At 57.0% G+C, this 20,187-nt stretch overlaps 7 protein-coding genes across 7 annotated transcripts in view; 4 read left to right on the top strand and 3 right to left on the bottom strand.

Annotated features, from left to right (window-relative positions):
* CHGG_11062 (uncharacterized protein) overlaps nt 1-511 on the top strand; it is a gene marked incomplete at both ends in the record, with an annotated part of 5,073 nt that extends 4,562 nt beyond the window's left edge. The window contains one exon of the mRNA XM_001230237.1: nt 62-511. Coding sequence (XP_001230238.1) covers nt 62-511 — 450 coding nt within the window. The remainder of the gene's footprint in view (nt 1-61) is intronic.
* A 340-nt stretch (nt 512-851) lies between these two features.
* CHGG_11061 (uncharacterized protein) lies at nt 852-7,500 on the bottom strand (the record flags this gene model as incomplete). The annotated part of the gene is made up of 2 exons (XM_001230236.1): nt 852-1,809; nt 2,366-7,500. The coding sequence occupies 2 exons, from the start codon at nt 7,498-7,500 to the stop codon at nt 852-854; spliced, it is 6,093 nt and encodes a 2,030-aa protein (XP_001230237.1).
* Nucleotides 7,501-7,991: 491 nt separating this feature from the next.
* Nucleotides 7,992-10,286, top strand: CHGG_11060 (uncharacterized protein; the record flags this gene model as incomplete). Its single annotated transcript, XM_001230235.1, has 4 exons — nt 7,992-8,177; nt 8,233-8,544; nt 9,713-9,926; nt 9,979-10,286. The coding sequence occupies 4 exons, from the start codon at nt 7,992-7,994 to the stop codon at nt 10,284-10,286; spliced, it is 1,020 nt and encodes a 339-aa protein (XP_001230236.1).
* Nucleotides 10,287-11,900: 1,614 nt separating this feature from the next.
* Nucleotides 11,901-13,684, top strand: CHGG_11059 (uncharacterized protein; the record flags this gene model as incomplete). Its single annotated transcript, XM_001230234.1, has 4 exons — nt 11,901-11,981; nt 12,076-12,541; nt 12,636-13,195; nt 13,379-13,684. 4 exons carry the CDS (start codon nt 11,901-11,903, stop codon nt 13,682-13,684), a joined length of 1,413 nt encoding a protein of 470 aa, XP_001230235.1.
* A 319-nt stretch (nt 13,685-14,003) lies between these two features.
* Nucleotides 14,004-16,177, bottom strand: CHGG_11058 (uncharacterized protein; the record flags this gene model as incomplete). The annotated part of the gene is made up of 2 exons (XM_001230233.1): nt 14,004-15,628; nt 15,817-16,177. 2 exons carry the CDS (start codon nt 16,175-16,177, stop codon nt 14,004-14,006), a joined length of 1,986 nt encoding a protein of 661 aa, XP_001230234.1.
* Nucleotides 16,178-16,925: 748 nt separating this feature from the next.
* Nucleotides 16,926-17,770, bottom strand: CHGG_11057 (uncharacterized protein; the record flags this gene model as incomplete). Its single annotated transcript, XM_001230232.1, has 3 exons — nt 16,926-17,094; nt 17,155-17,437; nt 17,527-17,770. 3 exons carry the CDS (start codon nt 17,768-17,770, stop codon nt 16,926-16,928), a joined length of 696 nt encoding a protein of 231 aa, XP_001230233.1.
* A 641-nt stretch (nt 17,771-18,411) lies between these two features.
* CHGG_11056 (uncharacterized protein) lies at nt 18,412-19,835 on the top strand (the record flags this gene model as incomplete). The annotated part of the gene is made up of 7 exons (XM_001230231.1): nt 18,412-18,452; nt 18,579-18,682; nt 18,755-18,867; nt 18,924-19,113; nt 19,176-19,279; nt 19,342-19,619; nt 19,673-19,835. The coding sequence occupies 7 exons, from the start codon at nt 18,412-18,414 to the stop codon at nt 19,833-19,835; spliced, it is 993 nt and encodes a 330-aa protein (XP_001230232.1).
* Nucleotides 19,836-20,187: the final 352 nt, after the last annotated feature.

Raw genomic sequence — 20,187 nt, 5'->3', positions numbered from 1 at the left:
GCCCGCCGGAGGAGCCCCGGTCACCACCGCCTGCGGCCTCGGCACCGCCTTCGGCTACCAGTCGGCGCAGAAGTCCGTCACTCTCAACACCCAGTCGGGTCAGGGCTGCAAGCGGTGGGGCTGGTACGCCACGCCGACGCTCGCCGAGCTGCAGGGCGGCATCAGCGGCCCGCTGTACGTTGGCGCGGGCAACAACGACATCTCCAAGGCGACCGATGTGGGCGTCTGGGTGGCCACCGCGGACCCCGTCGGCCGCGTCACCGTCACCTACCTGCTGAACCCGCCGTACGCGCTCGCCGAGATCCACGTCGACCTCGCCTGCCTGCCGATCGACAAGTGCGCGCCGGGCCAGTATACCTTTGGCAAGGCCGGCTTGGCGGATGTGCCTACTTACGCGACGGCTCCTCTCGCCTACCCAACATGCAGTGGAGGTGCGAAGGCTGCGCTGATTGTGCATGCCGCTGTGGATGTGATGGTGACGGGCACTGTCTGCCCGCCGAAGACGGATTAGAGGGTTTGTGTGGACCTAGATACATGACAGATAAAGGGAGTAATTAATGTGATTGTGGCTGCTTTATGAAGTACTATTGGCACTCATGAGATGTCGGCAGACAGTAACGCGAAAACTCAGGGGATATGACCGAAACCGAAAGCGGCGCAGCTGAATCGCCCAGCCAGCCACGCAGTCTCTTGCATGCAAGTGATTGGCGTGTAAACCGAACCCCTGTCTTTCTGTTGGTGACTTGTCGAATTAACTTGACTTCACTTCACAAACAAACAAACTTCACCGACCACCTCACTCTCACTTCACTCTCGCCCAAGTCCCTCCCTCCCATTGAGCTCACTCAGGCTCACTCCTCGACACCATGCCCAAAATAGCCATGCCCAACGCGGAGACGGCCATCCTCGGCGCCCTCGCGGGCATTGGCGCCGGTGTAGTGCTTGTCTTCCTCTACTCCACCGCCCAATTCCTCTCCTTCCACTTCATCACGCCCTCCCAACCCCTCAAAAAATACAAACGCGCCAACACCGACGCCTACGCCCTCATCACCGGCGCCAGCGCCGGCATCGGCTTCGGCATCGCCAAAGCCCTCGTCGAGCAAGGCTTCGGCGTGATCCTGCTCGGCCACCTCCCCGACGAGCTCGAAACCGCCGCCACCACGCTCCGCGCCCTCCGCCCCTCCGCCCCGGCCACCCTCGTGCGCACCCTCCCCATGGACGCGCGCACCGCCACCCCAGAAGAGATGCAGACCGCCCTCGCCTCCCTCTCCCCCCTCACCATCACCATCCTTATCAACAACGTCGGCGGCAACCCCATCGCCATCCCGCCCTTCCGCACCCACGCCACCTACACCCCCGCCGACGTCGACGCCGTCATCAACCAGAACGCGCGCTTCATGGCGCGGCTCACCGCCCTCCTCCTGCCCACCCTCTCCGCCCCGCCCCAGGGCAGCCATGAGCGCTCCCTGATCGTCAGCCTCTCCTCGGGCCGCGCACATCGGCCTGCCCTGGCTGGTGATGTACGGCGCGACCAAGGCGTTCAACCGCGCCTTTGGGGCGGGCATCGCGCGGGAGCTGGGGACGGACCCGGCCACGGCGCACGTGGATAGCGTGGTGGTGACGCCGGGGGAGGTGTGGAGCCAGGGGAACTGTCGCGGGGTGCCGCGGGGGGCGCCGACGGCGGAGCGGTTTGGGCGGGATGTGGTGCGGAAGGTGGATGGCGCGGTGAGCAGGGGGTGGCGGGAGATGCATGCGCATTGGTGGCATGGCGTGGAGGCGGCGCTGGCGGGGATTGCGCCGGAAGGGGCGCTCACGCAGGGGGTCACGGAGCAGGTGGCGGCGAAGAAGGAGGCGTGGAATGGGTTTTGGGAGAAGAACCGGTGAGAGGTCGAGAGGGGAGGTGGATGATGGTGGATGGGGAATGGGGGACGGTACAGTGTTGAGGATTAATGGATGCAAAACGGTTAATACAGTACGGTAATGGTATGATCGACTTATGGAGGGGGATGCCTCGAATGCAATCATAATACTCGCGGGTAATGAGGTGAATTTCTGATTACTTGCTCAGTAGCCGCTACATCATATCTCGTCATGGGTGTCATTCCCCCAGTTCTCGGGCCACACAGCCATGTCTATGCCCAAACCAACCCCAAACATACATCCCAAACATGTGCGGACGTCCAAAGAATGCTAATGTATAATACATGCTCAACCAACACCCCGCGCCATGCCATGCCACCCATGCCTTTACCAGGAGGACAACATTTGGCGTTAGCGCTTCCTGGTATCCCTCCCCTTCTTTCTGCCCCTCTTTTTGTCCTTGGGCAGCTCCAGCGGAGTGTTCTCGAGCGCCTTGGCCATGAACTGCAGCATGTAATCATCGATGGTGCGCATCCTCTCCCCGAACGCATTATGCTCCACCTCAACCCCCTGCTCGGCCTCCACCACCCCGTCCTCCGCCGACTCAGCAAACAGTCCCAGCCCCGACCTGCCCACGGCCGACATGAGCTCGGTGGTGCTCTCCCTGGGCGTGGCCTGCCCGACGCTCGACACGCCCGACGCGGGCTGCTGCTCGAGGAAGTCGGCATCGTCCTGCTGGATCTCCTTCTCCGCCACGCGCGCGGCCGCAACGTCCTCTTTATCCTCGGCCTGCTCCAGCACGCGGCCCGCACTGCGCGGGTTGCTGCTCTCGACGCCGCCGAGGATGCGGTCCATGGCCGCGTTTGCCGCGACGTCGTCCTCGTTGGCGAGCACCTCGCCATCGGTGCCGATGACGTCGCGCACCGAGAGCTTGTTGAAGTAGTCGGTCGTGAACTCGCCTTCTTGGATGACCACGTCGTCGAGCATCTGCTTCTGTCCGGCCTTGCGCAGGATGTTGGCCTCAATGGTGTGCTCGCTGACCAGCCGGTAGATGTGCACGTCGCGCGTCTGCCCGATGCGGTGGCACCGGTCCTGGCACTGCTTGTCCATGGCCGGGTTCCAGTCCTGGTCGTAGAAGATGACTGTGTCGGCCCCCGTAAGATTAATCCCCAAACCACCAGACCGCGTCGAAAGGATGAAACACAAAATGCGCGGGTCGTGGTTGAAGCGGTCCGTGAGGATCTGCCGTTGCTCTACTTTGGTCGCGCCATCCAGCCGGAGGTACTTGTGACCGTGAATGTTGAGGAACTGCTCAAGGATGTCCAGCACCTTGGTCATCTGCGTAAAGATCAGGGCGCGGTGGCCTCCAGCTTGCAGCCGGCGAAGGAGCTTGTCGAGGGTCTGCAGTTTGCCGCAGTCGTACTGGAGGAGACGTTTGTCGGGGAACTGAATCGACAGCCGCATGCGTGCTTCGTGCCACGGGTCTGCGGGTCGCTCCTTTGGCATGAACGGCGCGTACTTGACCGGCGCCGACAGCTTCAGGTCCGTCTCTACAAACGACTCCACTCCCTTCGGCCCCAACAATAGCCTGCCCATGTCGCCCGCCACGACGGCCGGCGTAACACAGGCAAACTTGCTGATGGTCGTCTCCATCGAGTCCGCCCGCTGCTGAAGCGTCGGGATGGCGTTGTGCAAGAGGTGCAAGTCCTCTTCGAACCAGCTCATGATCTTCTGCGGCACCTTGGGCCGTTGCTTGAAGGGCCGGCGGTGGGTATCCAGCGTCAGCATCTCGACGAGCCGCTTGCCGTAGATGGGTCGTTGCTGGCGACGGAGCGCGTTCAGATACACACAGTGCTGCAGCTCCTCGAAGCGGCCCCACCGCGCGGCGCTCTCTAGATACACCAGGTTGGACTTGACCGAAGCCGGGTCCAGTGCATGGTAGGCGTTATTGGCCCGCGTCTTCTGGGCCTCCCTTAGGTCGAGCAGGATGCGGTGGGTGCTGAGCTGCGAAATTCGGTCGGCGTCTGTGCTGGACATGCCCTCGTATTGCGTGGGGATCATGTTGAGAAAACTGAGGCTGACAGCTTCCATCGGTTTCACGGCTAATAACTTCTTCCTCACGAGCTGGTCGCGGACGTCAAAGTCCGAGGCAACCGACCGCTGCATGCGGAACGACGACATGATAGGTCGGTCGACGAACAAGTCTGGGTGGTTGCACACCTTCCGGAGTTGCATGAGGCAGTTGATGATGGACATGTAATTCCCTGAGTTCAGGGTTTCCCGTGTGTCGGCACGAGACAGGAAACCATCATACAGCTCGCGCTGGCGTTTGGAGAGCCGGCAAAACTCGACGTGTTCGTACTTTCCTGGCATCTGCTTCTCGACATCCGCCTTGAGACGGCGGAGCAGGTATGGCCGGAGAACCTTGTGCAGCTTCGAAATGATGGCACGCGCTTCGTCGTCTAACTGCTCCCGCCCGCTCTCAAGGATCTGTGATTCCGGCCTAGAGAACCAATTATGGAATTCCTTGAGGTCGACGAATCCGCCTTCGCCGTTCTCAGGGGGGGCTAGGAAGTAGAGCAGCGACCACAACTCGGTGAGGTTGTTCTGTAACGGAGTGCCGGTGAGGAGCAGCCGGGAATGCGTGTTGAAGCCGAGGAGTGTTTGCCAGCGTTGCGACTTGAAATTCTTGATGTTGTGGGCTTCGTCAAGAATCATGTAATGCCACTGTCTTCGCCGGAAGACTTGCTGATCCTGGAGAACCATTTGGTAAGACGTAATGCACACATTCCAGATATCATCGTTCTTCCACCCATGGCGTTTCCTCCTGCGTTCTTCTTGATTGCCATAATAAGTGAGGATCTTGAACCCGGGACACCACTTCTTGAACTCCATCTCCCAGTTGAGCATGACACTTGTGGGCACGATGACTAGGTGAGGGCCCCAGACTTCGTGATGGCAGGCCAGATGTGCCAAGAGTGCGATGGTCTGGATGGTCTTGCCGAGACCCATTTCATCAGCAAGGATGCCGTTCGTGTTATTAGCATAAAGGGCGGCCAGCCAATCAAGGCCGAGGTGCTGGTACTCGCGGAGCGTTCCCCGCAAGAGGAATGGTATCTCGGTTTTCGGCGCTGCGGGCTGTGGCGATGTGGATCTGCTGTCCGTCTTGGGCGGATTAAGCAAAGACACTGAGGTAGGCGTCTCCGCATCGGTCGGCTTGGTGTCGTCGGATGCCCGTGGCGACTGACTTCCGGACGGACTATGTACTATGGTGATCGGCTCGGTTTCCGGGCTTTGGTGCGTTATTGATGGGATCAGAAGCGCCTCGATCTTCTCAGTCCTTTCCAAGCCTCCTAGAGCATCCGTCATTGGCATATCCTCCTCTTCATCGACTATGGTCGCAAGGGGTATGCTTCCTAACAATGGTGTAGCCGGGCCCGTCGACGCGCCATTCACGGTAGCCACCAAGGATGGCTGTGCTGCAACATCCAGCATGCCAACCCCTTTGGAAGGCTCCTGGCTGTGTTCCTTGCCAGACAGGGCCGAAGACGAAGGGCCCTGCCCTGGTACCGTTACTGCACCGGGCGTTTCGGTCGCCACTAGTTGGTCAGTCCCCTTCGCAGCCCCCTCATCATGGTCGTGGCCGTCGACTTCCACTTCGGGGGTCGGGGCAACATCGACATCAACCATTTCGACGTCTTGTGTAGGGGGTTCTTCAGCAGCAGCCTCATCCTGCAGCTTCTTCAGCTCTGACTTTCCGAACAAAAGGCCGAGGAGCCCGCCGGGTTCACCTTCAGACTCCTCGGCTTCATCGTTGCTATGTTCATCGCCATCCTCCTCCGATTCCTCCTCGGTCGACCCCAAGTCATCATCCATATCGATCGACTCGTCGCTGGTGTCATCAAAATCGGGAGCTGGAGTTGTAGTTTCGTCTCCAAGGGCCGCTCCCTCTGAACCCGTCTTCTGTTCAGATGAGGTATCCAAGGCTGGCAGATCAGCGTACTTCTCCAGCAGCTGTTCTTGTGTAAGGCCCTCATCTGACAACTCGGATTGTTTGTCTTCATCGTCATCCGAGGACGACATATTATCTTCGTCGTCAACATCCACTTCCGCCATATCGTCGGAGGGCTCCGAGTCGCCATCCAACCCATCTTCGTCATCCCCATCCGAGACCATGTCGTCGGTCAAGTCTTCGTCGGAAAGTTCCTCGGTATCGAAACGAGTCTGTCTAGCCTTGAGCTTTTTCTCCGAGGCACTGACAGCCATGTTGAGAGCCGCCTTGACTCGCCGTTGCTCCTCTGCTTCCCATTCCGCCAACCGCGTGCGGTTCACCTCCGCCCTAACGTTTTCCCAGGTACCCACGATTACCCTGTTGACTTGTCGCCACCTGGCCTTGCTCTGATCCATCTGCTCGAGCTCGATCTCCTCTGCCGTTTTCGGCTGCGGGTTCCGCCTTCTCCACTCAGCCTCACAGGCGATAGCAAGCCTTTTAGCCGTGGCTCGGTGCCGCCGCTGCTCGTCGAGCATCAGTTTTCGAAAGTTGGACATCGCCTTGAGGAGATGGTCCGCATGCGCCCAGTGCCTCGGTTCCTCCTCAGGCTCAGGCTCAAACACTGAGCACCTCCCCTCGGCGAGGGTACCACCAGGTTCCACCTCTTTCTCCACGCGCAGAATGAGTCGGGCATCTTCCAATATCGTCTCTTCCGTGTATCGTGGGCCATCGTCCGCTGGCACGAAAAGACCCCCTTGCTCTACTGGTATCTCCGCCGCGCGCTCAAAGAACTCCTCGAAACTGGGGCCGAGCTTTGGACGGAGATTTGCCTGTTCGCGGTGGACAAGGGGTATCGTTGTTAGCGGTGGCCTGACCCGCAGTTTGATGCGGGGAGTTGTGCGGACCCCGCCGGGTGTCTCATCACCATCGTCGTCGGTTTCCTTAAGATGACGCGTCGAGCGGCGCGTGCCAAGAGATTGCTTTGCAGGTGTGGCAACCCGCCTCGGTTCCTGTGCTGCGGATTTTCGTGAAGGGGCCTTGTTAATTGCCTGCCTCGGCGGCGGCTGCTTGCTCGAGGACACGGCACGCTTAGTGGATGCACTGGGCGTTGACAGCGCGTGCCCGTTGCTTGACCCATTGCGGTTCTTGGGCGGGCTGGGCTGCTGATTGTGTGATACTCGTCTCGTTATACGCTTGTCGCCAGGCTGCAGCTCGAGGGGCACGGTATTAATGCGCCCGGACTTTCGTCGCCCGTCGCCACCCATGAAAGTCGACGGGCCCTCTGCTTCGATTTTTTTCCATGGCGGCGACTCGGGTTTCGGTTTGCGCACCGTGTTGTTTGGGGTTGTGGCGCGTACTCGGCGTCGTTTGGCCGGGGGTCCGTCGTCGGTGCTCGGTGCCTCACGCGCGTGGACGCCGTTACTCTGTGGAGTTTTGGTCTCGGTCTGCTGCTCATCGGGCGATTCAAGAGTTTGTTTGTAATTATCAGATCCGTTAGTGGCCTGGGATGGATTATCGGGGTCATGTTTGACGGATTTCGTGGTTTCCGGGCCCGTGGCGGATGGCGGTTGCTCGTGGTGTTGACCATTATCGCCGGGAGTTGCAGGCAGATTTGCGTGTGTTGGGCTGGGTGACGCGATCTCTGTCATAGTGACAAGGGACACCGCGACGAGAAAACGGCCGAGATCTCGACGAATCTGGCATCTGGTAGGATGAAAAGAGGGTCAGGCGAATGCTAAAATCTCAAGTTATCTTGTCTCAGAATCTGGGCATGACTACGACTCTGTGAGGCTGGCTGCGGCGTGATTTGCGTTGAAAATGCTCGTTGGCAGCAAAACTTTGAGAGCCGACAAAAAATTCCACACTTGCTGCAAGCCTGAAGGCGATTTCCGGGGTTGGCAGCTGGCTGAGAGCTATGGATGCCTGATGTGTGAGGACAAAAGTGGGGGTTGTTTGACCAATCAGCACAGCTGGTGTCCAACCACAACCTTGAATCTCCCAAGCTAGCGAGTTGCGCATTCATTCGACATCATCAAGCCTCCCCACGACTAATTGGCATTGAGGCACCACCAACGCCAAGGCACGTTTCCCTACGTTTCGAATCGCAATGGCTGAATACCCAGGCTGACCCGGCTCGCAGATGCTGTCCCGCCACATTGTGCGGGCGTCGCCCTTCCGAGCGGCTGCCCTCCCCGCGGCGCGACGGCTTCCCTTGATCCAGCAACGAACCTTCCTCCCCGAGTCCATGGTCGGCAGGAAGAAGATGGACGAGAAGTACCCCGACAGCGACTACCCAAAACTTACGGCGGCGGAGGATCCGGACATGGTGTGTTCAATCGGACCCAGAGCTGCGGATGGCTGGGGCTGACAATTTCGCGCAGAACGGCGGCTTCATCAACCCTCCCCGCATCAAGCGCCAATTCCGTGATCCCCATGCCGACTGGTGGGATAAGCAAGAGCGGAGGAACTTTGGCGAGCCGGTGCACGAAGACCACGATATCCTCGGCATCTTCTCGACGTGGGAGTACACATGGGTCAGCCCCGGCAAGGGCCTGTTTCAAATCGGTGTCTTCGTGGCTGCCTTCCTCGCCGTGTGCTACGGTGTCAAGTTGACATACGCCGATCGGAAGAGCTACCCGAGGGAGTTTGAAGGTGGCTTGGAGAGGGAATTGGGCGGCGCTGGCGCTATGAGGGTAAGTCGAGCCGTGCGGGGGTTGCGAGGGAAGATTGCTAACTGTGTTCTCTAGGCCAGAATGGAGGGCGATGAGGACCCGTAAATAGCGGCTGGGGGGGACTATGTATATTTGGGTAGTAACCAGCTAACAATGCCAACCGAGTCCTTTTTTGTGCATCCAGTTCGATCTCGTGGCCAAGGCTGTTCAAGTTCCCCCGGTACCTAACTGAGGTTGATGTTGGGCGGGCCTCCAACCCGTACCTTCCATTCACTCCGGAACCAACCAACAACGACCAATCATCTCGCATTGCACGTTTCCATTCATGCAATCGAGATCAAGAGCGGGGCGGCAATCCCAGTTTAGGTAGTTGCGAAGTTATCGAGGGAAGGAACAGCGTGTGACGGACTTGTTCTCCGCAAAACGGGGCTCTCAACTGGCCTTGCTAACGCAATCCAATCTGTCAAAGGTGGAGGTCTGGTCTGCGGCGGACTTTGCTGGCTGCCTCGAGAATCGTTGCCCACCACGCGACGGATCGGGTGATGTTTTGGTTTTTCTTGCTTGCCCAAGCCGCTTGTTGACTTTTGCCTCCCTCTCTCATTTTGCCTCTTTCCTTGGCCTATTGTTCTCTTCTCTCTTGGTGCAACCCCTCCATTCTCATCGAGCAATTCTTACCCACGTCACCCCCAACGTGCCCGCCCACATCAAACGCCGTCGGCCAGAAGGATGCGCTATGACGACTGGGACGTTATCCTCTTTCCCACCGGCCGCGACTCCAAGATACCCTTCAAAGAGTTCAAAGTCGCCTGCCATGCCGTGCCTGACCTAGAACTAGCCCACATCCATGGCGCCATAGGCATTCCAGCCATGACGTGCTTCATCCCGAGCCTAGCACCTGGAACCCCATTCCAAATCTCGATCCACTGCTGGCGCAGGCCCGATCTCAGCCAGTTCACACGCACTTATAGCAAGCACACAGATCTCGTCAAGTTTGAGGCACGAATTTTGATCGATGGACGCCTGGTCGCGTGGGTTGGCGTCTGACTACATGCGTATGTGTCCACGCGTACACTGACCCGCGATCCAGGTCCACCGTCCTCGACCGTGACGTGAACGGTCCCCACTTGATAACTAGCACATGCGGTTCGCTATTTGTGCCCCGACGGAGAGTGTTCGACAATACTGACAGGTCGACGCAGAATTTACAAAGACGGGCGAGCTGGAACGACTGAGGTTCCCCCACTTCCGCCGCGAGCTCCTGTTCCAGAACCATTGGAGGCCAGGCGACGATATTGGCCGCATCAAGATCGTCATTAGCGAGGGCTTTCCCCGAGATTCACTATCTGCTCCGATCGAGAGAGTCAAGAATGTTGTGGCCTTCTCCTTCCAACATGCGCCGCTGGGTAGGCACCCGTTCCATTTTGCAGCCGCATGTCTGCTGACGACATCTTGCAGAGATACTCGAAAACAATGCCATCGCCTGGCCGAATCAGTCCATGTGGCAATGTGCGGCCTTCAATCCGGCGGTTCCTGTACCGGCATATCATTTGGACGACGGACCGAGCTCGCACGCACACTCCCCTCGCAGGAAGCCGGCTCCGCTCAGACACCTCAAGAACCAGGGGTTTTCAGGCCCGGCCCTGACCAACGTTGTCTTTCCCGGTCATGCAGGGGGTTTACTCGACGACTCGGCGCTGCAAATGTCATACCTGGACGACAACGTGGACACCCATGAACACACCGTTTCCCGACCCGTTTGCTGACTCGATGTATCTCGAATGGACCAACTCGTTGGCGGGCGGACAATCAAATGACCCATGGGACGGATTAAATGTGTGGCCCCAAGGAGGGCGGACCCAAAGGCAAACTGCTTCAGACACGGTCATGCCCGACTATATCCCCGCGCAGACAGCAGAACCGATGCATATCTCAGGGGCTAGCCTAGAAGACGAGCCTATGCGCTTAAAAGTGCCAACCAACACACCTACGGGAGGCACCGATGACGACCAGGACACCCCACTGGAAATAAATCAGCCTACAATTTTGCCTTCGGAGTTTGCCTCGTCCCTCACGCGGTCGCTCTTGAACCAACCGTTCCCCCTCCCGGCCCATCAACACAATCCATGCAAGGACAGCCAGCATGCAATGCTAAACCGAACGATTGCCGTTGATGAGGCCCCTACCGTCTCGGTGTCTTCGGGCCCGTCGTGTGCCGAGTTTGGATCCATTATCGCGAGCCTTGGATGCGACAATAGTGGCTCGTCCTTGGCCACCCCCAGTGATTCCGTGCAGACGGAGCTGAACTGTTCTAGTGGCCAAGGTGCCGCCGGTCTTCTCAGCAGCGGCAAGGGGATCAACAAGGTCAATGGTGGCATACTCGCAAAACGTTCGCGGAACTTCACGCCTGCTTCGGTAAAAGCGATTGACGAAGAAGACGAGCCACGCCGCGCGAGCCCGCACGTGCGGGCCACAGGTTTTGGCGCGACAGAATCATCAGTGACGAGTTAGTGAGAGCCTCTTCATTATCAAAGTGATATTCAGGTGGTATTTCCGGGCAGCCCAGGTTCAACTAGTTCAGCACTGTGGGATGGGAGAATATATGTTTTGGCCACGAGCTCATCGGACGGCTGATGTAGGCATTTGTTACTACAGCCGTTGAAAGCTTTTTTTTTTAAAAACTTATTTTCTTTGCCTGACAATACGAACGGTTATCCTTAGTCAAATGTAGTGTATAATCAAGGACTCAAGTTTCAGGACCAGATTGTATCAGGGTACCAAGACCAGCGTTGCTTGTTCCTCCCACGGCCCTGCCCCTTTCCCCGTATAAATCAACCCCCCTCATGTTTCTGACGCCGTTGCTTTGTACTCTCCACTTTCTCCGTCTTATATCGCCTTTGCTGGATACCTGCTTTCTCGTTTCCTTCCCTCTCCCCTTAGCCCACAGCGACGCCCCTGCCCTACACTTTGCGCGCCTACGCCCCCTGATATTTAGACACTCTTGGTATCTTGTAAGTTGTTCTACCCCGTTATACAAAGGATCCGGTATCACGAAGTATAACATGGTCAGAACCCTTCTATCACTGCTTGATTTGGCCAAGTTTCATGCCTTTTACCGTCCGTCTTTTGGTTCCGACATTTTTGATCAAATCGGAGATCCTGCCGGCCACCCGGCAGTTGACCCCGCCGCACGAACTCGTCTTCCACACACACGACCTGCATGTATGTAACCTCAAGTCGTATCCACTGGGTCAGACAAGATTCCAAGCCTGTATGTAGGCTGTGGCCGCCCCCATACACTTCTTCCCCTCAAACGTCTGGATTGACCGTTCTTCAACCCAGCATTGTACCGAATGAGGACGAAATCCTGAAACGCAAGAATGACGTTGGAATCGTACCTGACAGCGCCGGCTTTGGCTGCTACCGTGGCTGCTGTGGTCGCGGGGAACATTATCTGGGCTGTAAGTGCTCTACTGCTCTCGGCCCTAAATTTTCATCCCGCCCCTAGGTGATAACGACAAGAACATTCAGCTCATGCGGCGCCGCCCGGCGTAGATTCTCTCAAACGTCCTCACGTCACCGATCCCTTCGTCTGTTCCAGGTCCGTTTTTCGCCCGCCTCACCAGCAAATGGATCCTTCTCGTCGACATGTCGGGCCACCGCGCTCGCACCGTCGACGCGCTGCATAAGAAATACGGCCCCGTCGTGCGCCTGGCCCCGAACGAGCTATCATTTTCCTGTCGGGAGGCTATCCAACCCATCTACGGCACCAAATCCACGTGCGTCAAGGGCCCGATTTACGACTACTTTGGCAAACGCGGCCTGTTCCACATGAAGGACGCCGCCGAGCACCGCGAGCGCCAAAGGCGCATGTCTCACATCTTCAGCGCGGGCTCGCTGCAGCAGATAGAGCCCCTGGTCCAGGCCGTCATTGACCGCACCGTGAGCGCCATCGAAAAGACGTCCGGACAGGCCTGTGATGCGCTGCATTTCTGTCGGATGATGGCACTGGATGTTGCTGGTATGTCAACCCTCAATTGTCAAGGGCACATGTAATGTGCATTGGCATCTGGTCGCGATACCAGTCCACCTGATAATTATTGGCCTCAATCTAGGCGAGGTTCTGATGGGCAAGTCGTTCGGTGCGTTTGACGGCCAGAAAAATGCCCCTGTCTACGTTAAGCATCTGGACAACACATATCCGGTGTGGTTTATCCAGGGCATTGCCCCGCTGCTGTATCAACTCCTGACGATACCGCCCATTCCCGCGCTGCAAGAGTTTATGGCCGCAGGGGACTATGTATACAAGTACGGCAATGATGCGTTCGACGAGTTTCTCAAGCTGAACGGGCGCACCTCTAATCGGCGCACGCTGCTCACCAAGCTCATCGCCGGCAACCCCGAGACTGGTGCTGAGCCGCTCCCGGATGCCGATATCAGCATCGAGGTCTCGAACCTAACCTTTGCCGCCGTCGACACCACTGGAAATACGGGAGCGTATGCCCTCTACCGCCTGGCTTGCCACCCAGACTGGCAAAGCAAACTACAGGCCGAGATACGGGACTCGAGCGCCAGGAAAACTGACTTTGCTTATATCACTCTGCAAACGCTCCCCATCTTGAATGGCGTTATCATGGAGACGTTGAGACTTCACCCGGCCCAACCCGAGCGGCCCGTTAAGGGAGACCACAGACCCAAGCACCAATATTGCCGGCTTGAATCTGCCTGTGAAGGTGAAACCCACATCACTCCCTCCCATTACCCAGCACCTGACTCAACCTTCACTATACTCATACTGACCCTGGCATCCTTTCATCCCGTCTAGACCCTCGTATCCGTACAAGCCTACACAACACAGCGCGACCCAGCCTACTTCCCCGATCCGGACCAGTTCAACCCAGGCCGCTGGATCAACGCCGACGGCACCATCAACCCGGGGACCCCCGAGCTGCAGGACATGATGCTGGTCTGGGGCAAGGGCCCGCGCACGTGTGCCGGCCAGTACATGGCCACCATGGAGCTGAAGATCCTGCTGGCTCGGCTGATGGATCGGTTTGGGGTCGCCCTGCAGGGGGAGAGGACGCATGCGGATATGGAGATGACGGATCATTTTGTGCTGATTCCGAAGGGGCATTGTTGCGGTTTGGTTTTTACTGAGGATTAAGCCACCATCTGGTGGCCTCCATGGGCACCCCCTGAACAACGAAGAGTCAGAGCTAGGTGACCGATCTCTGTCATCAGGAACGAAAAGTAACACCAGGAAGGGCGGCAGTGTCTTGATTACACCATCATGCCGATGTCAGCAGGCTTGCGTCGAGTCGGCCAGCTGGCGTACCTTGACTTCCCCCTATTTTGTGGTTTCTAGGCGTCTCTTGGGTACACATATGTATAACACGACTAGGACGGATATCGCGAAAGGAATGGTTCGGTTTCAAGAATGTCCTTCCCCATATCACATGACTTAGCTAGACCACAATACCATCTCAAATGATCCTAATCTGCACCACAGGCGCATCATAAAAGAAGACCTGAAACGGCTGCGCAAACGGTGCATCCCTACACCGCGCATCATTGGCACTACTCCCAGCGAAACTCGCAACCCCAACCCGCCTAAACGTCCCATCCCCCCTCTCCTGCACCAACAGCGCCTCAATCCCCCGCACCCCCGTCCCCGCCCCCTTCGCCATCACATGCCTGACCGGCACCGCGTACACCCCAGCCTGCGCGCCCGCGCCCGCAGCAGCAAACACGCTCCCATCCCCCGGCTCATCCAGCACCGCCGCCGCAATCTGCAGCCCCTGCCCATCATACAGCAGCGCGTCCGACAGCGGATAGTCATACGGCCCGACGGTCCGCGCCTCGCGCCGGATCGGCTCCATACGCGGCACCCGCTTCAGGTACCCCGTCAGGGTGAGCATGCCGCGCTGCACGCGGCCGAACGGGTCGGTCCCGTCGAGGACCACGTCCCATGTTGCAGGGTTGAGGAGGGAGGTTAGGGCCGTGGGCTCCTCGCTGGCCGGGTGGATCGCGGCGGACCGGGAGATCCAGGACCAGGATGGCCCCGGGAGGGTGGAGCCGTCGCCGGCGTCGGGCGCGAAGGTCGTCCAGAGGAGGGCGCGGGGGAGGTCGTGCGTCCAGAGCCCGGCGTGGTATTTGTGGGTTGTGGTGGGGGTGGGGGTGGGGTTGAGGGTTTGGTTGATTACTTTGGCGATGCCGGATAGGGCGGGGAGCTTGTCTTGTTTGTTGGTGAGGGCGCGCCGGGTGAATTCGCTGAGGATTCGGTACCAGTCGTTGAGTAGTCTTGTTTGCCGGTCCGGTTCGGATTGGGTGGCGGGGTGGGAGCCGAGCATGGGGAGGCCATGGCGGAGCGCGACTAGGCCTGGCGCGCTGGATTCGAGGTACTGGATGGGCTGCAGGCGGGTGCTCTCGCTCCAGCGGGCCGCGCGGCATTCCCAGTGCAGCTGGTCGCGGCCGAAGAAGACGGTGCGTCGCGCGAGCAGGCGCTCTTGCAGCGTCCAGCCTCGCGTAGCCAGCGGGCTGCCGTCCACGTCGACTCGAAAGTGGTCGCGGAGCTCGTTTGCGTCCTCCGGCGAGGGCTCCGAAACGGTGAAGTAGCCGGAGATCACGCCCGGGGCGCCTCGGAACGGCAGCGTCACGTTGCGGCGGCTGGGCCTTGGTTTGATGAAGCCCTCGTCTGCGGATGCGCTGTTGGCTGCTGCGATGGTCAGCGCCGCGCGGCTGTACACCTCGGCCATCTTGGCTGATTCAATGGCCCAGTCGTGTGGGTCGTCTTGCACGATGCACAGCGAGTCGATCCAGAGGTACTGGTAGCCCAGGGCGCGCGTGACCTCGACGGCGTGCCGGAAGTTTGTGCTCAGTTCCTGGATTGGGATTCCTTGTAGTCGGGTCTGCATGCTCGCGCCGCGCTCTGTTTTTGTGATGGAGGCGGGGGTTGGTCCCCAGCAGTGGCTCAGAGCAATGTAGCGGTCCTTGCGGCCTTGGGTCTCGATGAGGGTGGGATGGCGGACAGGGTCGGCGGAGCCCACGTCTATAACGCGTGTTGGTAGTTCTGGTGCTTCTTCGGCCTTGGTCAGGTCGATGGCAGGGGCTGGGAGCCGGCAGGTTGCGTGGTCATGTAGGCATGTGTCAAGCCAGCGCCGTAATATGTTTGGGTCCCATTCTGGGCGAACGGGCCGGCCCGAGATGAGCTTCTCTAGAACGATGGGACAGCCTGGGAGGGGGTGTGAGCGGATCTGCCACATGAGACTGTGACTGCTTGGGTGGTAGAGTTCTCACCCGCCGAGTCATCTATCCAGATGTCAACTCGCCTGACGCTGTGGAGCACATTGACGCCCTTGTTGCCGATTTGAACTACAATTCCCCCGATGGGAATCGGATGACTTCCTGACCCGATGCGTGGCCAAGAGTTGCGCGTGAAGACGAGAAGATAGACGCAGTCATCGTCGCGGACGAGGGGTTTGGTGTTGGCGTCGCCAAGCAGAATGGAGCAGAGCTCGCAAGTCCCGGCGCTTACACGGAGCTGAGCGAATGTCTGGGAGTGAACCCAGCCCTTGGCAATGCTCTTTGAGTCTGGCGGGATCGATTTGGCAAGGATCTGGGCGAGATCGATGGCTTCACACCGTTCACATAGCGACATGGCGCAGGGGGGAGCGAGAGCGTGGAAAGGACCAGGGGATCTGATAGTTAGGTGTGAATAAGAGGCCTCGCCGCGCTGCTTGATGCTAAGTGACTTGACAACTGAACTGATCACACCAGACGGCTGGCTGGGTTAGCCTTGGTTGATAATTTGGGATATCGAAGCTACTTGACGGTGTTGACGATTTAATGTCAGTCAGTACATGTACTCCGGATTTCGAAATCACAAATGTCGACTGTGTGGCCACAGATGTTACAATTCAGGTCCCAAAGGAACGGGTGGTGGAGGAAGGAAATTGACGAAGTTGTTGGGTTCGTCGGGCATCAGCCGCATCACTGCGCATATATATGCACGCGTGTTCGGTTAGCAGGGGTTTTAGCTTGAGCCAAGGAGGCTTAGGCCGGTTGCTAAGTCCGTTAGCTTGGTCATGGTGGCGGCGTTGGCGTGATAGGGATACACAGGTATTGTACCTACCTAGGTACCTACCTAGGTAGGTAGTACTTAGGTAGGTACCTGCACTCGCGAGATGACTGATACGCTGATCTGACTTGAGGAACAGTGTGCATCTTCAGCATAACATAGGTAGTCGGACGAAACGGGATGGAGGGCTTATTTGCAGTTAAGGTCCTTTCTGCGGTTCCGTTTGCTTCACTGCACACAGCCGCTCTTCATACGACTGAAGCTGAAACGCCTGCAGGTGCCTGGCAAACTGGCATCCACAGTCTATTAAGCCTTCATCTTGCAAGCGTCAAGCAGTTGGGAATTTCTTGTACCCCACACCCTTAACAAAAGTATAGTGCCATGGTCCTTGTGACTTGTCCTCTGCAAGCGCCACATACTGCTCGGCATGAGCAGCTCCATCAATGTCCATATACGCAGGCTTCCCATCCGCCTTGCGCTCACCGGCATAGTAGAACCTATAAATGGGTCAATGTTAGATGTCCAAGATGGCAGCTTAGTAGGAACATCGGACGTACTTGTAGCCTTTATCCGCATACGCAGCAGCAGCAGACTGGATGATATGCGCAGTTGCAGACTTGCCGACCCCCCCGAGCATGAGCGGCGCCAGGATAGTGGTGTTCAGCGCGTTTCCGGTGAAGATGAAGGTTTTTGATGCCGAGGCGGGGAGCTGCTCAAATGCGAGGACGGCCTGTTGGGCTGCGACAAAGGCGCTGGTTGTGTTGATGTTCAGGGCTTGGGCAAAGTCTGCTAGGGGCACAGAGAGTGGGTTGTCTACGGGATTCGCTTTTCCAGCTGACGCTTTGGGGGGGAGCCAAGTGTTAGTAACATGAGATATCCATCTGTGAGGTGGTATGTTTATCATGAATCATGAAAGATTATTCACTCACCATTATAGATGACCACACTTGGGACACCTAGTGAGCTCTTTAGTTTCGAGAACACTTTGACGATGGAGTCTGGATCGGAAAAGTCACTCGGTAGGTAGACTTGCTCATCCGTATTGTCTGATTCGTTGACGCTTCGGGCCGCGAGAGCAACTCTGTAGCCTGTATTTCGAAAGGCTTGGGCTACATGGTGGCCAACGTTTGAGCCGGCTCCCAGGATGAGGACAATTGGGGATGGGTTGGGCATAGCTATGAGTCCAAGGGAACACAAATAGAGAGAGGGCGTTCAAGAAGTTTAAAGTGTTGGTGTTCTATACTTCATGAATAACATGGCTTGTCTTCTATATATGCTCTCTGTCCGAAATCGAGGTTCATGAATAGGTAGTCAAGGTAGAGGTCGGTAACCCTACTGGCATCAGGATAAGTCGGCATGAATGCATCCTACGAGAACCAAAGTCCGCCTAATCGGCCAACCGACCAACATTTGGAAGTAGGGTGGATGACAAAAAGCTTCTAATCTAATCTTGAGAATCACAAAACGCCATAAGCGGTCCTAATCAACCAATCCACATTATAAATCATAGGCTGGATATTTCGGATCAGGGGTTCGCTGGCGAAGGAACTTCCAATCTGGTCTTGCTGCATGAGGGTGATTGGAAATCAGCCGTGACCCGTGACATTCCTTCCATTCAATCAAGGTCCGCTGACAAAAGGTTCCCAATCTAATCTTCATCACCAGGCAGCATCATGTCGTAATGAACCATTGCCAGCAGTTTGGACGTGTGCAAATACTTGAAATAGAGACGTTGCCCATTTATCGGTACTGATGTCTAACGTCTAAGAACAACAAACTTCAAATAACACTCGGGCTCAAACAATCACAACAACATGGAGACAAACATTTTAATCACTGGCGCGGCTGGTTACATGTATGTTCTGTGGCCTCGATAGCGCATCATAAACTAACTTGCCCCCAGAGGAGGCTCCGTCGTTGCGCAACTTTTGGCTTCCTCTAACAAACTCGTCAAGAAGGAGAACATCATTGCTGCGGTCAGGTCAGAAGAACAAGCAATCGCCTTGTCGAAACTGGAAATCACCGTGCTTCAGTTAGACTTGACCAACGAAAACGCCGTGGTTGAAAGTATCCTGCGCCACAATGGTAAGAGTCACTCTAAAATACAACTTGGATCTAACAAATTACAAATGACGGCGTTTATTGATAATCTCGTAGTCGGCATTGTCATCCACACCGCGAGCAGCTTGAACACGGATATAGCCCTTCATCTGGTGACTGCACTCGCCAAACAGAAGGAAGTCAGCAAACAAGAGACATACATGATCCACGTAAGTGAGGTGTGTGACATGTTTAAGTGTTGATATCCTGACAGTAATATAATTAGACCTCGGGAGAGAGCGCGTTCACCACATCCAGTGGCTGGCCACATGGCGAAACAAACGACGCCGGCCCATTGTTTGAGACTGAAAAGGAGCTCGCCGATTCTTACCCGCTCCGAAAGACGGATGTCTCGGTCATCGAGCATGCGAAGGCGACAGGGGTGACCAGCTTCATCGTCATACCTCCCATGGTTTGTAAGTCGACTTACAAAGCAATGGCGTATGTGTGAGCCTCTTCAAACTGACTATTCACCTAGATGGCAAAGGCAGTGGCCAGTGGAATCAGCTCTCCGTGCTGTTGCCGGTCTATGTTCAAGGCAGCATCTCTGCCAAGGCAGTGCGAAAATTCGCCAACGACGGGGTAAGTCAACAACTTAATTAGGTACCTCCTCGTGAGCTAGGCGGCCCTAACATGGTTCGTAGACGGTGTCAGCCGTACACATCTCGGACATTGCTGTCTTCTATGAGAAGATGGTGGAGAAGATTCTTCTGAAAGAGCCGATCCCAAGCGGTGAAAAGGGGTACTACTTTGCCAAAGCCCACGATGTTCAATGGTGGGAGGTGTTCGATCAGTTGGCTGTGGCCCTTGAGGCTCGTGGTCTTGCGACCAACTCGACAGTGGAAACTTGGCCAGATGATGAGACAGCGGCGAAGGTACTGGGTGTACCTGTGCAGTTTGTGTCAATTCTGTGGCAATCAGTGTATGTGATCTTTGGAGATTTGGGGATGGAGTTTAAGCTAATTTGGTCCCTAGTTCACATATGTTCGCGGTGAACAAGCAAGAAATCGGATGGGAGCCGGTCTGGGACAAGGAGCGGCTGTTGACCAACATCGACGATGAGATAGATGCCGTTTTGGAGCTTGGGCAGGCGAAGAGCAGCCTCGTTGCCTCATTGTTTGATGCTGCCAAAGGATAGACCCGGGCATGCAATAGTCAGGCAGGTCACAACCGTAGTCGGGGATGCGGTTGCAAGTCATATTACAGTACAGGCCTTCTCAGTCCATCCCGTCCCAACTGGTCTCTTTCGCCCCGCAGATATTTGGATTGTGTCGGCGTGAGCACATTGATAAGACTTCGTCACGGGATTTACCGGAGGGAAGATCTGTTAGCACATGGTGGCTTACCGACGAAGAGCGCCCGATCGGATCGAACCGGAATGGAGCCCGGCTCTCTGCAGCACGAGTGGATCCTTGGAGGAGTGTCGTCGGCAGGGTAAGAAGTGTGCGTGACTGCGAATCTGTGACTCCACGTCGACGTCCGAGAATAGT

The sequence above is a fragment of the Chaetomium globosum genome, genomic scaffold (assembly GCF_000143365.1).
Source record: "Chaetomium globosum CBS 148.51 scaffold_11 genomic scaffold, whole genome shotgun sequence".
NCBI classification, from domain to species: Eukaryota; Fungi; Ascomycota; class Sordariomycetes; order Sordariales; family Chaetomiaceae; genus Chaetomium; species Chaetomium globosum.
The sequence above is the reverse complement of the archived record's forward strand: the minus strand, read 5'-3'. Positions and strand labels throughout refer to the sequence as shown.